The following is a 17,289-nucleotide window of genomic DNA, read 5'->3' on the forward strand; positions in this document are numbered from 1 at the left end:
ATTGACCCAGAAAACAATAATTCAGGCCAGAGCCTCTAGTTGAGTAGTCAGTTAAGCCAGTAGAGAGGGGAATTTAGACCAACTAGTGAAGAAGCCAGTGGTAATGAATGAGACAGAGGACTCCATTTGAAAAGACAGTTTTTCCTTTTTGTTGATATGAAAAATGGTCCTGGTAACAATTTTGTAATAGGTAATGTCCACGAACCAGATTTTATACTGAAATGTGATTGATGTACCATTTCTGGGGAACTTCATGATTTGCTCTGTTAAGTTTACTGATTTGGATTAATGAACTTTTAAATCAGTGTTTTTTTATTTTATTAATATTATTTTTAAGACAGAGTCTTACCCTGTTGCCCAAGCTGCAGTGCCGTACCACAATTGTAGTTCATTGCAACCTCAAATTCCTGGGCTCAAGTGATTCTCCCACCTCAGCCTCCCAAGTAGCTAGGACTACAGATGCGCCCCACCACACCTAGATAATTTTTAAAAAATTTTTAGTAGAGATGGGACCTTGCTATGTGCCCAGGCTTAAACGAATATTTATTTACTGAGACTGCTTTAGGTTCCCAATAATGTGCTAGGTGACAGAAACAGAATATAACATTGTAAATAATTTTATCACAAGATTTTCTAATATTCAGTTTTTTAAATGGTAAAAATTCTTCTTATTTAAAATTATTAATATCATTTCATATAAAATGTCTCACCTAGTTTATTATCACAGAAGGCTAAATATCTATTATACATAGAGCAATCTGAGACATAATATGGAATACATATAAATATAGAACATAGTTCCTAACTTCTGGGGCTGTTTGGTTTAGGATATTAGTCCTAATCACAAGCTAGTTAACAGTACAAGGCAGGCCAATTTAGGTAACAAAAAGTGAACAAACGGAAATGGCCTAAGTGCTTGAATAAATACATAATAAATTATAGTATTAAATAATAATCACTTTTTAAAAATGCATTCTTTTGAACTTCAAAAACAGCATCTATATCTGCTTTTATTTCCTCATCCCCTGCTCTTTCTTTCATACACTTGCATTTTGATCTGTTTTCCTGTCACTTTGCTTAGGTACTTTATATTTGGCACTGTCAACCTGCCCCTTCTCTTGGCCTCTTTGGCACTTAACTGTCCTCACTCATTCATTACATTACCTAACCTGTACCTTCTCTGTATTCTTCACTGCCCTTTTTCTTCCAAGTTGAGTCCATGGCTCTCTGCTTTCTACCATTTATTCTCTGTCATTCTTACGGCCTTTCTTAATCCCAGTTTGCAGGGCCTCCAACAATCTAGTCCTTTTACCTGAGCTTCTACATTGCTCTCTAACATAGTAGCCTGTATGGGTTGCAAAGTGCTTTGACTTTCAGTGGCTTTGTAATCTTACAGACAATAGATGTCACCTCACTTACATTTGATTTTTAATTTTAATTCAGTTTTTTAAATGCCAACACATTCATGTGGTCAAAATTCCAAAACTACAAAAGGATGTATAGTGACTGTTTCCCACCTATTGTTCTCTCATCTACACAGCTCCTTTGCCCAGTGGCAACCAATATCTATTTTCTTGTATATTTTTCTAGAGGTGTTTTTTATGAAAATCAACAGTTCTTTACAAATATTTACCCCATTTTACAGACAAAGGAGTTGAGACTCAAATATTTCAGTAATTGGCTCAGATCACAGAGATGGTAGATGGCAGAGCCGGAGTTCTGATGTGAGTCTTCCAATTAAAAATTTGCTGTATCTTAGATTCCAAATGCCTGGTGGATATTTCTTCTTGGACTTCATATCTCATCCTATTTTCTGTCCTTTTTCTAAAATTGGTTTATCCCCCATAAATTTCAGTCTTTTAAATGGAATCTGGTTACTAGATTTGAAAGTTTGCAATAATTACTGAATCCTTATTCATTCCTTGATATGTAATCTCTTTTAAAATGTCTGTCATACTCATTCACTATTCTCCATTCCTGCCACCAAGTTCTAGTTCAGGCCATCATGACCACCTGCCTGGATTACTGCCAGAGGCTATAGGTTGGCATCCTTAACTCTCAGTTCTGCTTGTTAACTTTATTTACCATTTGCCAGAATTATCCTCCCTAACACTTTAGATGCCATTATTCTCTCCTCTGGCTTCTTTTTTTCCTTTTTCATCAGGTTTTAATTACTCTGCCTAACTTTTAAGGCCCTATATCATCCGGCCTAATCTCGCCCATCTTACTTAGCCTCTATCCTTTTGAACATATCTCCTCTTAGGCCAAAATTAAACACCCCATATTCTGGCCTAATTGCCAGAGTATGTGTATGCATTACCTAGACTGTCTTCCTTTCAGTTACCAGGAACATACTGCATCTTTCAGGTCTATTTCCATTCCTTTCATGATAATTTTTGCTGCTGCTGCTGTTTTTCTTGTTAACTAAGTTTTTCTTTCAGTCAAAAAAGTATTCATGTATATGACAAAAAATTTCTAGAGCTCAGAAGTATACCGTGAGTGAAATATAAGTCATCTCTTCTCATAGGTCTCCTCTGCAGAAGTGATCACTGTTAATAGTTTCTTATGTATCCTTCCTAAACTTTTTCATCAATATGGAAACATGTGTATGCCCCATCTTTTTTTCTTTGCAAGTGAAAATACACTATGTGCATGTTCTAAACCTTTTATCTCTCAATATGGGGGAACATCTTATATTAGCAGCTAGATCTACTGCATTTTTTTTTATCAGCTGTGTGGTACTTCCTTTATATACCCAGTTCCCCACTGATGGACATTAGGTTGTTTCTGATACTTTTACTGTTACTGTTGACATTTCTACATTGAATAGTTTGTAAAAAATCACCTTTGTGAACATAAATTTTCAGAAAAGAAATTTCTAGGTCTAATGTTGGATATTTAAGAATGTTTGAGAGTTAATACCAATGACTCACCAGAGAGATTTACACCATTTTACTCTTCTGACAACGTGTGAGAGCACCTGTTTCCCCATATTCTTCTGTGTTATGTATGATCAAACTTTAACCTTGGTCAGTCTGATAGGTAAAAAGTGACACATTTTAATTTAAAATTTTCAAAGTGTGAATGAGGTTAGACTATTTAAAAGACATTTGTGTACATTCTTTCTGTGAAATACCAAATTTTTGTTGAGTTTTTGCCTATTTATTAGTAAGAACTTTTTTTTTTTTTTTCGAAACAGAGTCTTGCTCTGTTGCCCTGGCTGGAAGGCAGTGGCACGACCTTGGCTCACTGCAGCCTCTGTCTCCTGGCTTCAAGTGCTTCTCCTGCCTCAGCCTCCTGAGTAGCTGGTACTACAGGGAGGCGCCACCACACCTGGCTGATTTTTATGTTTTTAGTAGAGACAGGGTTTCACCGTGTTGGCCAGGCTGGTCTCGAACTCCTGACCTCAGGTGATCCTCCTGCCTCGGCCTCCCAAAGTGTTGGGATTACAGGCGTGAGCCACTGTGCCCGGCCAGAACTTTTTATATAATAAGGTTCTTGGCCCTTTATTGATGTTATATGATGTGAATTTTTTTTCTAGGTTTGCCAATTATCTTTTCACTTTGTATTGTTCCATGTTACCTCATAGTACTTTTTACAGTTTTGGTTTTTTATTTGCCATTAAAAAAAAAACCAGGGATATAGTTTTATTTTACCAAATGACTGGTCAATTGTCTTTGTAGTTTTGATTAACTGGGATCTTTAATTTAAAATGCCATTATCATATATTAAATTCTAGTATATATTTGAATCTCTTCCTTGCCAGTTTTTCTGGATGTTTTCTGATTTTTATTTTTCCACGTGATCTTTAAAATCAGATAATCTAAATCATCTTGCAGTTTTGTTGACATTTTTATTGATGGTCATATTAAATTTATTTTAATCCTTTCTGAAATGTTATTTTTAACTTTTTTCCTTAGACTTTAAGTTTTGCTTATTTTCTGAACCTTTGTCTTTGTGGGAGAATGGAAATTAATTTAACAAAATAGTTATTTGACTTGTTATATTACTTGCAGTTATATGATACAGAATCATGTGATAAAGGATAAGGCAAGAGTCACTGTACTGTGATTATGTATTCATAGTTCACTGCATTGAAAGAAAAACTAGCATCTTGGCCGGGCGCAGTGGCTCACGCCTGTAATCCCAGCACTTTGGGAGGCCGAGGCGGGCGGATCACGAGGTCAGGAGATCAAGACCATCCTGGCTAACATGGTGAAACCCCGTCTCTACTAAAAATACAAAAAATTAGCCGGGCATGGTGGTGGGCGCCTGTAGTCCTAGCTACTCGGGAGGCTGAGGCAGGAGAATGACGTGAACCCAGGAGGTGGAGCTTGCAGTGAGCCAAGATAGCACCACTGCAGTCCAGCCTGGGTGACAGAGCGAGACTCCATCTCAAAAAAAAAAAAAAGAAAAACTAGCATCTTATGTTTGGTAATACTTCAAACTACCTGGTCAAGAGTAGAGTAAATGACCAGAAATGGGAGGAAGATAGCTCTATTCACTTAGAAACTAGATAGAATTCCATATTCGCCATTTTTTTTTTATTTTTTTTGAGACAGAGTCTCGCTCTGTCGCCCAGGCTGGAGTGCAGTGGCGCAATCTCGGCTCACTGCAAGCTCTGCCTCCCAGGTTCACGCCATTCTCCTGCCTCAGCCTCTCCGAGTAGCTGGGACTACAGGCGCCCGCCACCACGCCCGGCTAATTTTTTGTATTTTTAGTAGAGACGGGGTTTCACCGTGGTCTCGATCTCCTGACCTCGTGATCCACCCGCCTCTGCCTCCCAAAGTGCTGGGATTACAAGCGTGAGCCACCGCACCCGGCCAATTCGCCATTATTTTTAAAAATTACACATATATGAAATAATATTCATATCTCTCTTAAGTAAGCAAAATATGATGGGGGTTTCAGAATAGTTTTACATTTACAGAAAAATTGAGATGATAGTACACAGGGTTCCCATATTCCCCTACCATTTCCCCTATTATTGACATGTTATAATAGTATAGTACTTTTGTTATAAATGAACCAATATGATACATTGTTATTATTAACCAAAGTTCATTCTTTATTCATAATTCTTTAGTTTCTACCTAGTGTCCTTTTTATGTATCAACATAGTTTACATTTAGTTATCCTGCCTCCTGAGGCTCCCCTAAAGAGTTTGGAAGTTTGACCTAGTGCTTTTTTTGTTTTTTTTTTGAGACAGGGTCTTGCTCTGTCCCCCAGGCTGGAGTGCAGTGGTGTGAACATGGTTTATGGCAGTCTCGACCTCCTGGGCTTGAGCGATCCTTCTGCCTCAGCCTCCCAAGTAGCTGGGACCACAGGCACGTACCACCATACCCAGCTAATTTTTCAAATTTTTTGTAGAGACAAGGCCTCACTTTGAGCCCAGGCTGGTCTCAAACTACTGAGCTAGAGTGATCCTCCCACCTCAGCCTCCCAAACTGGTAGGATTACCAGAATGAGCCACTACACCTGGCCTCGACTTAAGTTTTTTAACATGAAAAAAAGTCCTTAATATATAATTTTTCTAAAAGCCAGAAAATGTAAATGGAGTAGACAATTTAGAAGTATATTGATGTTTTAACTTCTATATTCATTTCTCTTCTGCATTCCAGGCACTTTGTGAGTGTGCCCTCCAGACTCCTTATGACAGCTTAAAACTAGGGATGTTGTCTGTCCTTTCCACACTATCAGGGACCATCGCCATCAAACATTACTTCAGTATAGTTCCAGGTAAGGAGAAGAAGGGAGATACTATATAAATAATGTGCTAACTCCTTTATCCATATTTATGTTTCAGGTTGTTTCTTCTATAAAGCTTTAACATCAGGGAAAAGTTTCAAAAATCTCATACTCCATTACATGCTAGTGATTTATTTGAACATGATTTCTTAACTAATGCCTATGATAACAACATCTCGCATCCTTGATCTTAAGTCAATAATATATTTTTCTAGGTTTGTCCTTTTTTTTTTTTTGAATTATATGTGGGTGAAAATATTTTTGAGGATGCTTAAAATAGTTGGTTTGCTTTTGTGTATCTCTGACTCAAAGTGCCCTTTGAATTTAATTTAAGTACATTTCAAAGATCAAATAGTAGTGAGTTTTAAGAGCAAATGTCATATGCTTCCTTTTAGGTGCATATTATTTCTCTGGAAAACAAATAAAATAAAACTTGACTCCAGCCCAATAACGCTTTCCTAGTTACCTATTCAAGATGATTAACTCTGAAATGCTTTCATTAATGCCCAGTAAGGAGCTTGCTTACCTAACAGACTTAAAGCTAAACTTTTTTGTCATTTTGGGTTTTTTTTTTGTTGTTGTTGTTGTTGTTTTGTTTTAAGACAGAGTCTCACTCTGTTGCCCAGGCTGGAGTGCAGTGGGGGGATCTTGGCTTACTGCAACCCCCACCTCCTAGTTTCAAGCAATTCTCTTGCCTCAGCCTCCCGAGTAGCTGGGACTACAGGCACCCGCCACCATGGCTGGCTAATTTTTGTATTTTTAGTAGAGATGGAGTTTCACCATTTAGCCGAAGCTGGTCTCAAACTCCTGGCCTCAAGTGATCCACCCACCTTGCCCTTTCAAAGTGCTGGGGTTACAGGCATGAGCCACTGTGCCCGGGCTGGTTGTTTTGTTTTAATGCAAGTTTTGCGGAACCTCTGTTGCTTCCTTTTGTAGTCAGTTAGTTTGAATTAAAGAACTGTAATGTACATTTGTTTGTCCCTTTTATGGCCGCATAGTACATGATACTTTCTAGGTGTAGGGAGGTCCCTGCCATGTAAGTCTTAATAGGAAGCTAAAAAGACCTGATACTCTATTGTCACACCTCCCTTCCAGCTAGTGTGCTTACATGTGGCTTGGACTCAACTAATCATTTCCATGCCACAGACTGAATTGGGAGCCAGTAACAACAAGGAAGTGGGGATATGAGAGAATGGGGATATGGTGATGTAGCAATGACAGAGCAACATTTGTTTCCAGAATATACTCTAGCAGTGGATGTTTGCTATGTCTGGTACCCCGTGACAGAAGTTAAGCTGTGACATGAAATAATCAGTAACAATGGCTGCTGTGTCCTCACTGGACTAATTCCATGCATGGTCTTTTGGGCTGTGGTCTTGGTTGCTCCCTGGCCTTTTTCTTATTTATTTTCTGACCTTGTTTTCCTATTAGTTTTGCAGGCTTTCCAGTGATTCTCTGACGTACATTATCAGTTATCTATTGCTACCTAACAAAATCACCCCAAACCGAGTAGCTTAAAACCATGACCTTTTTATTTGCTCTAATTCTGTCAATCAGCCATTTTGACTGTTCTCAGCTGGGCAGTCCTATCGGCCTCACTCGGGGTCACTCGTGTGATTATGGTCACGTATGACCAGGATTGGATGGTCTAAGATGGCCTCATTCACATGCTAGCAATTGAAAGGCTTTCTGCTGAGGCACCTTAGTTTTTATCCATGTGACTCTTGGTGGGCTAGCTTGGGTTTTTTTTCAGGATGTTGGTTGGAGCCAAAAGAAAGCAAGCCAGCAACACACAAGCACTTGTCAGCCTTTTGCTTGCAGCCTGTTTTCCAGTGCTTTATTGGCCAAAGTAAGTCACATGGAATTGCAAGATCACATGGTAAAGGAGCATGTCCACAAGGGATGTGAGAGATTATCACAGCCTTCTTTATAAACAACCTACCATATACCTAAGGTGCTTTCCATTTATTCTTTTTCTGCATATATCAGCCAGTGTGTTTCTTAGCTTGCGGTTAACCTCGTTCACCGACATTGCACTTTGAAAGAGCTGTGGTAGACAAAGTCTTAATCGTATATTATAATAGATGAGAGCTTTCCCATTCAAGCAGCCTTTCAAGTGAGGCATATGCAAAGGAGTTTATAAGTATTGCAGCTGAGACTCACAGAGGTTTGACGATATGTCCAAAGTTCACATACTTGTGAAGTGTCTGAGCCTAGGCCTGAACTCAGTGGTCTGACTCAGAATTCTCTCTTTTGTACCAAACTGACTTACATGCACCATAACTTTCTTTTTCTTCATTTTTTAATTCCAAAGACATGTATTAGCGTTATGTTGGGTTATAATACTTAAACACTTTTCAAGCTAGGTATTTGTCCTTTCATTGAAGTTTGTTAATTTTGGCTTATATATGGAATTAAGCAAAGGCTTAAATAAATAGACTAGATAATATTTATAAAAAATAAAAGTCAAGGATTTTCCAAAGTTAAATTATTTCCGTAAATAATGGTAAATCTTTATTTCCGTTGATTAGGTTTTTTCAATGTAGCCAAAAGTAGTTTAAAAAGCAAACTTAAATTTAGTATGTCTAAATCATCACTAACAAATGGCTCAAATATATAAGATGTTCAATATCAGACATATTTAAGAAAAAGGCACCTGAAAACAACACTCGAAATAATTTTAATCCATCAGATTAGCAAGGATTTAGAAATTTGATAAACATGGTGTGTCGACAAGGGTGTGGGTAAGCAGTCATTGCTGCTGCAAATGTAAATTATTAAACTTGTACATAGGTGATTTGGAAATACTCATTAAATTACAGATAACCCAGACATTCCACTTCTAGGAATTTATCTTAGTTACATAGTCACACATTGAGAAATGGCATATATACAAGATTATTCTCAGCACCATTTTATATAATAGCAAAATATTATTTCTTAGTAGAGGACGTAATAGCATTAAAAGGTCCATCAATAGAGGACTCAAAGAAATTATGACACATCACTGCAGTAAAAATCAATGCAGTTTACGAAAAAGAAAATACGGCATGGAGCAGTTTCCGTGATATAATATTTAAAGAGAAATAAAACAAGATGAAAAACAGTATGTGAAAAGGAAAAAGAAAGAAAGGAATAAATGTGCTTGTAAATTTATAGAATCTGGAATGATACACAAGAATCTGATAACATTGGGTGGGGGAGGAAAACTTTTCTCTCACTATCCTTTTACCATTTTCTACTCTTTGTTGTACCTTGTGAGCCTTGTGAGTTTATCTTAGAAAATCATTACTAAATAAATAAAAATTAAATTAAAAATAATATTCCTAGAAAACATAAGAAAAGGCTCAAAAATATTAGATTTTAAAAGCAGGATATTGGCCAGTATCTACATATCCTGATTATGTGTGAGTTTTTAAATTGTACTGTTGTACATAGGGAAAAAGATTTAAAAGAAATATTTCAGAAAATTAACAGTAAGGTCATGCTGGTTTGTGAAATTTGGTATGATTTTTGTATTGTTCTTTGGATTTTTCTGGGTTTTTTTCCTAAGTTTTCTATGGTAGTGTTGGTAGGAATAAAACAAAGAAAAAACAAGTTGTAAAACATGTTTGTAAATTTATAGATGACTCCGCATTGTCCATATCCCATGGACAAAAAGAATAGAGGAAATACAGTTTCCAAAGTTTTGAAAAAATAAAGATATAGATTCATCTTTCTAATGTTTTGCCTAACTTAAAAACACTGAAGGGGCCAGGCATGGTGGCTTACACCTGTAATCCCAAGACTTTGGGAGGCTAAGATCGGAGGATCTTTTGAAGCCAGGAGTTTGAGACCAGCCTGAGCAACAAAGCAAGACCCCGTCTCTACAAAAAAACAAAAAAAATTAGCCAGGTATGGTTGCATGCACCTGTATTCTCAGCTACTTGGAAGCTGAGGTGGGAGGATCGCTGGAGTCCTGGAGTTTGAGTCTGTAGTGAGCTGTGATCTGTAGTAAGCCATGATCGCACCACTGCACTCCAGCCTGGGCAACAGAGTGGGACTTTGTCTCAAAAAAACAAAACAAAACAAACAAAAACCCAAAAAACACTGAGGCTCTCTCCTAAGCTTGTATTATATTAAACCAGAAATCAATAAAGTGACCATAGGTCCCATGTCACCTCAGATATTCATGGTTTATGTCTGTTGTAATTCTTAATAGTGTCCCTTTCAGCCTCAAAAAATACGGTCACCCTTGGTATGAGAAACAAAGTTGAAGTTGACGAGAATCATGGAAAAATAAGCAGAGGAAAGGAAGACAGGAATGGGAGACTCTTTTAAGTAGCTGAACAAGCCCCAATCTCCTTATTTTCTTGAAGCTTATTCAGTTATAACTGAGGACTTCTCTACTGTGAATTACAATAGTTACAACATGAATGTTGCATTCCAGAATTTCAAATGTGAATTTTAAAAATTGTTGCAATTTATAGCACGGAATTTAAGGTATAAAGCAGAAGAGTATAATAACAGGGGCATTAGTACACGACTGGTAAGTTTTATGAACTTAATGGCAAGATTCTTAAAATTTTGGGGCTTTGGGCTTTGATTTCATCTGTAAAAATAGGGTGTGTTAAATCAGATGATCCCAAGATTCTTTCCAGCTCTAAAATCATGAATTCTTATGTAAACCTTTTGAGGTATAAATGTATGCCAGCAATCTGAGATGGAAAAAAAAAAAGCAAACTTGAATTTTTTTCTCTTTTCTCTCCTATCTTGAAAGTATGGTTTTGTCTGACAAGAGGCCTGTAATGATACCTGTTTTAATCAGAATTCATTTGAACTCTTAGGATAGTTGTTTTGCCTTTTGTACTGTTAGTCAGTTTTTATTAATATTTTTTAAGAAATTATATGTTGATTTTAGATCGTAGTCATTATGAAACTGTTGGCACATACCTATTTTAAGTACCTTAATGGAGAGAAACGCTGATATGTATTGATAGTGGGATTGTGGTAGGCAATTTCGTTGAAGTTTATTGTTAGAGATTTTTCTCAAAAATTAAGAAAATTGAACCTATAAGCTGAACTGCTTCTGAACTATTTGAATTACAATCTCTACTACTTTTCTCTGCTTTTTTAGGAAATGTGAGTTCTTCTCCCAGATCTTCTGATTTAGTCAAATTAGCCCAAGAGTGCTGTTACTATAATAACAGGGGCATTGCAGCTCATGGAGTTAGAGTCCTAACTAATATAACTGTCTCTTGTCAAGAAAAGGGTAAGTTTGATCAGGACTGATACTATATATAAACTTTGGTTTAGACCTTGGACAGAATTCTGTTTGATTTGTTTTAATCCCTTATTTTTAGCTTGTGTGCCTTGGTCTACAAATTGACTCCTTTCAAAGTGTTCTTAGAGCATGTGTTCTTAAGACTACTTTATCCTTGTGAAAAATAATAAAGAGATGAAGACCTTGGGAGTAGAACTGAAAGGTTTTATGGAGCATTGCCCATTTCCTTCCACTGCTTACCTTTGCATATATGGTGCTGGTGGTTAGAGATTGCTTAGGACTCTACCCCTTTTGTATAAGGTAGTATGTTCACTTATACAAAAACCTAGAAAATTTACTTAGGTTCTCAAGGGACTTAAATAACAAATAGTTTCACCTAGAGGCAAGTGAATTCATAGACCAATGTGAATTAAATTTTCACAGAATTTACTCTAGGTATATGTGGCATTAAACTGACTTGCATAATCGAGGACATGCAAGGAAAATAATGCACATATTTTGTTGTCTACCTAACATCTTTTGACTTGTGTTCAAGAACAAGAAATGCATTTTGGATGTTCCATCTGTTTCAGTGCTGATTTTGATCTTTATTAAGGATTACAAGCTCAGTGGTTCCTCTTATCGCCCTTAGCCTTCAGCACTGCTTGTTCCTAGTACCTGTTCCTTTCTAGCAACCTGACCTTCACTAGCCTTTACTCTGTTTGCCAAGCTTCTACACTCAGGAAACATTTCTTAAAGTTGAAAGTTGATTCTGATTTGGATAATTAAGCCTGTTTTATATTGGCATCGCAAAGAGTATTTTCTCCCATGTAACATAGAAAACTGCTATGTGTTCTCAGCACTGAAATATATTAACCTAAAGGTAACTAATATATTCAGAACTTTCTAAAACCTTCAGAGAAATTTTTACCCTATGGTAGTGAAAAGATGTTGTAGTACTGCTATTTCATGAGACATCTAAGAGGTTCATTCTTTATGGTCAGACTTAAAACATTAATAAGTTTATGTGGAGACCTTATTATTTCCTAAAAGTGGTTCAAGTTTCATTAGAAGCTGAAAACTGTTACATCTTAGGTAAAAATGGACCTGCATAATTTATTTCTGATTAGGGAGATTAACACATACTGCATAGTTTGCTGTTCTTAGTATTTTCCTTAGCTAAGCTGGTGACACTATTTCAGTTTTGCTTTATTTATAGCTTTGTGGCTTTAGCTCTTGATTTAATGTGTATATTTTTATAAATACTTCAATAAAGTGGTAGAAATAAAGTCTGAAGATAGACTTTACATTCTAGGAGTAATGCCACATGTACTTTTTCAAGGAAGGTTAGGTTCATCCATTTAATAATTCCCTGCATCTTAAACTCCTTAATGTTTTTTCTAAGAGAGTGTGTGTGTGTGCATATAGATGTGTGTGTGTGTTTGTACACACATCACTTGACCATCATAAAGCTTAGTGTTTTTCTTCTAGATCTTTTGGCCCTGGAACAAGATGCTGTCTTTGGCCTGGAATCCCTACTGGTACTTTGTAGTCAAGATGATAGTCCAGGTGCTCAGGCCACTTTAAAGGTGAAAACTTTTATTTATTAAGTTGTAATAGATATATATGATGGTCTTAGGCAATAGAAAGCAAAGTTAAGCAGACATAGCTCCTGTACTCTTAGAAGTTTTAATCTAAGTGACTAAATCTAACTGATAAAACCACACTGATTTAATCTAACTGATAAAACCACAAAAAAAACTGATGAAATGACTGCAGCCAACTCATAAATGTTCATTAATTTAACATAAGCGTTCATTAATTTCCCAATGGTATAAGCCCTAGTTTATAAGCCAAGGGAAGAATATTTTAAGGAATTTTCACCTTCACTTAGTTACAGAAATCATCTTAGAGATATGCAAGATTTTTAAAATGTGAAATGAGGCCAGGCACAGTGGCTCATGCCTGTAATCCCAGCATTTTGGAGAGGTCAAGGTGGAAGGATTGCATGAGCCTAGGAGTTCAAGACCAGCCTGGGCAGCATACTGAGACCCCATCTCCAGAAAAATTTTTTAAAATTTAGCTAGACATGATGGGGCACACCTGTAGTCCTAGCTACTCATGAGGCTGAGGTGAGAGGATCGCTTGAGGCTGAGAGGTTGAGGCTGCAGTGATCCATTATTGCACCACTGTTCTCTACCCTATGTGAAAGAATGAGACCCTGTCCAGCAACGATAGACTGTATTAAGAAAATGTGGCACATATACACCATGGAATACTATGCAGCCATAAAAAATGATGAGTTCATGTCCTTTGTAGGGACATGGATGAGACTGGAAAACATCATTCTCAGTAAACTATCGCAAGGACAAAAAACCAAATACTGCATGTTCTCACTCATAGGTGGGAATTGAACAATGAGAACTCATGGACACAGGAAGGGGAACATCACACTCCGGGGACTGTTGTGGGGTCGGGGGAGCGGGGAGGGACAGCATTAGGAGATATACCTAATGCTAAATGACGAGTTAACGGGTGCAGGAAATCAACATGGCACATGGATACATATGTAACAAACCTGCACATTGTGCACATGTACCCTAAAACCTAAAGTATAATAATAAAAAATAAAAAAATAAAAATAATAAAATAAAAATACTGTCTAAAAAAAAAAAAAAAAGAAGTTAAGAAGAAAACTCAAGTTAAGCCTATCCTGTGCCAAAATGATGAACTATAATGCATTACTTCTCAGATAACGTAACAGCTTTTCCTTTTCATAAAGAATTGAAATGTATTCATTAAGGATGAAGTTTGGTTTTGAGAATTTAGTCTCACAAATATTAATTTTTAAATAAAATTGTTTAAAAATTAAAAGAGAAACTGCTGGAAATTACTGGTAATATAATAAAATTAATACAGTTTCATAACAAAAAAAAAAAAGAATGAGACCCTGTCTCAAGAAAAATAAATAAATAAAATGTGAAATGAGACTACTGTTTTTGGAGTGAAACATGAAATATAATTTGTGATGGTGCAAAATTAATAAGGAAAAACATAGTTAATAGAAGTAAGAAACTGTTAGATAAACATTGGCGCATATAAGAGCATTAGCTTGTCTAAGGTATGGTTTCAAGGAAGTCATGGCTCATTTTAGCATGTTAAGGAAAGTAGTGATATGGTCACAGTGATGAACAATAAAGATAGCAATATCATTAAGTGAAAGCTAATAAGAAGTAGAGAAGGGAAGTAGACAACATGTGTTTGGCAACACGTGTTGCCACACAAGGGGGATCCTCAGAATCCCCTTGGAACCACAGTACATTTAAAACTTTTTTTAAGGCCGGGCACGGTGGCTCACGCTTGTAATCCCAGCACTTTGGGAGGCCGAGGCGGGCGGATCACGAGGTCAGGAGATCGAGACCACGGTGAAACCCTGTCTCTACTAAAAATACAAAAAAATTAGCCGGGCGTAGTGGCGGGCGCCTGTAGTCCCAGCTACTCGGAGAGGCTGAGGCAGGAGAATGGCGTGAACCCGGGAGGCGGAGCTTGCAGTGAGCCGAGAGGGCGCCACTGCACTCCAGCCTGGGCGACAGAGCGAGACTCCATCTCAAAAAAAAAAAAAAAACTTTTTTTCAAAGCAAATCTTTTTTCCAACAATTGTGGGTGTCAGTAAAATACTGGATTCAGCACAGTGGGACATACGTAGATGGCCAAGAAAGGTTCCTGTAATAGAGGAGCTTCCCATCTAGAATAGGCTACTGATGTTTATATAGGGGACTATAATACCAAGCAGAACACAATACATTCTCTGATATTTCACAAAAAAAGTGCGGTTCTAATGAGAGGTCAGAGTCGGGAGTCATTAACTTTAAGCAAGGGTATTAGGGAAGACTTTAAATAAATGTCATATGAGTTGAGTTGTGAAAGATGGAATCAAATTACAGTAATGAGGAAAGATTGTTTGAGCCCAATGACCACTGTTATAAAAGACTTGAAAGTAAGAATGTACCTGTTATGGTAGAAGAATGGTGACTAGCCCACTGTGGCTGGATGAAATAATTTGAGGTTTGGAAAAGTAGTTCAATCATAGAGGATATCAAATAACATGGTATTATGGCTTTGATTCTATAGGTAATGAGGAGATAATATAATTTTAAAGTAATGGTAACCTTTGTCGTAATTATTATTGTTATTTGAATGTCTATTATGTGCCAAACTTTGTTGAAGACTTACATATACATTTCTTTCAGTCACTCAATAACCCTATAATGAAATGTGTTCCCCTCTTATACACATCAGAAACTTAAGGCTGAGAGAGAGAAGTACCTTGTTCAAAGCCACCTAGCTAATAAGGGGCAAGCTGAGCTTCAGCCCTTGCATTTATCAGACTCTAAAGTTTATGTGTGTGCCTAACACCCCACTGATGGCTACATGGCTGCATTGTGAAGGATGGATTGAAGGGCTCATCTTTTCAAGAAATTGGAATTAGGAAGAGATTTGTGATGTGGTAGAGAGAATGGAAAGGTGCTAACAGTGGATATTGGAGACTTGACAAAAGAATCTGTTAGCTATGTAAAAGTGGGAATATTTCTAGGTTTCTAGTTTTTTGGCTGGATATTAGTGATGCCTTTAACAAGGCCTTGGTAAGAGAATTTCTGTAGCCAAATTGGTTTTTAGATTTCAGTTGAGAAATAGAAAATTGGGAACCTCTTTCCCACTTCAGTGTACTTAGAGTCATCTAAGGCATCTTTTTAAAACTGAACCCTCAGTAGCCTCAACACACGCACACACACGTATGTTAATTCAGGAATCTATATTTTTATTTTCATCCTGGGAGATGCTGGCATAGTTTACAAGCCACACTTCAGAAGCAGTTCCTGAAAAGTAATGATAGTACAGTGATGGTGACATTTGGCCTATATTTGCCTCTTCAGCATTCTTCCTTATGATTTCCATCTTTCTTAAAAGTATTTTAATAGTCTTAGATTGAAATGAGTGGTTGACGTGCTGTCCTAATTTGTTATTTTAAACGTAGTGCACTTCACAAACCCTAATGTTCCCTCGTGTTTCTTATGAAGAAAAATGCTATGCCTACAAGAAACCTCACCCCTGATTTTCCCCAGTAACCTGTACAAGGCTCTTTTCTTTAAAGCTTCATCTGTATCTTCAGAATGTAACTAGTTCATTTTCTTTTTGGCTTGCAGATTGCTCTAAACTGTATGGTGAAGTTGGCCAAGGGCAGGCCCCATCTTAGCCAGTCAGTGGTTGAGACCTTGTTGACTCAATTGCACAGTGCTCAGGATGCTGCCCGGATTTTGATGTGCCATTGCCTGGCAGCCATTGCCATGCAGCTGCCGGTGCTGGGTGATGGGATGCTTGGTGACCTCATGGAGCTGTACAAGGTGATTGGACGATCAGCCACAGACAAGCAGCAAGAACTTCTGGTAAAAAGCCCATTTTGAATCTCCTTTGAATGACTAGGATCTTGTCTAGTGGGAATTACTTTTAAGTCAACATTACTGTTTGACTTTACTTAAAAAGCAGAACAAACAATAGGTTAAATTCATTACATAAGACCAAAGAGTGTGCTGATGTCAAAATAGAATTGGCTCTATGAGCTTTTTACTTTTTTCACTTTTGATTTAGAAAGCTGTGTTTTGTTCACCTCTAAAACTGCTTTCTTCCTAAACCCTGTCAAATCAGCTTAGTATAGCCAAAGACTTCAGTCTCATGTTTTTCTTTTATTACAAAGGACAGAATGAAAATGAAACTTTTTTCTTTCTTATACAGAGTAAATAATGAACTAAACCCTGTTTTGTGCTTTAGAAAATAGAAGTTAAAAATCTAATGATAATAATGACCATAAATTAGCCCAAATTTATGTTTTCCATTCCAGGACCTCTTCAGCTGTTTAGGATCCAGTTTAGGCTTCTGTAGACCCTTGGGGTTGGGAAAAGTACATGCTTAGAAAGAAACAGAAACTGCGGAAGCTATAAAATGTTTAGTTGAAAAGTTCTGCAGGACTGAGAGTAGGCTACATTCTAAATAATTGTAAATTAAATGAAAGTTGTGAGGTCGCCATTCCATATTGTTCTGTTCATCTTAATTTAGAATGTGGGAAAAAATATCATGAAATGACTTATTCAAGCCTGTTTTATATTTAATCCTCCAGATGGGGTCATCTCATCATTTGCTGCCAGAAAAGGTTACCTTGATGACCAAATGTATGGATCTTTATATGAATCAGCTTTGAAATATTAAGAGGCAGTTAGCTAAGTTTATTTTTTATTGAAGTGGCA

The 17,289-nt window shown here is 37.0% G+C and overlaps 1 protein-coding gene across 7 annotated transcripts in view; it reads left to right on the plus strand.

Annotated features, from left to right (window-relative positions):
* INTS7 (integrator complex subunit 7) overlaps window positions 1-17,289 on the plus strand; it is a 101,389-nt gene that overhangs the window by 42,790 nt on the left and 41,310 nt on the right. For all 7 annotated transcript variants that reach the window (XM_055234963.2, XM_055234966.2, XM_055234964.2 and 4 more), the window contains 4 exons: window positions 5,622-5,739; window positions 10,865-10,999; window positions 12,482-12,579; window positions 16,195-16,434. In XM_055234963.2, coding sequence (XP_055090938.1) covers window positions 5,622-5,739; window positions 10,865-10,999; window positions 12,482-12,579; window positions 16,195-16,434 — 591 coding nt within the window. The remainder of the gene's footprint in view (window positions 1-5,621; window positions 5,740-10,864; window positions 11,000-12,481; window positions 12,580-16,194; window positions 16,435-17,289) is intronic.

This window comes from Symphalangus syndactylus, chromosome 19 (genome assembly GCF_028878055.3).
Source record: "Symphalangus syndactylus isolate Jambi chromosome 19, NHGRI_mSymSyn1-v2.1_pri, whole genome shotgun sequence".
Classification (NCBI taxonomy): domain Eukaryota; kingdom Metazoa; phylum Chordata; class Mammalia; order Primates; family Hylobatidae; genus Symphalangus; species Symphalangus syndactylus.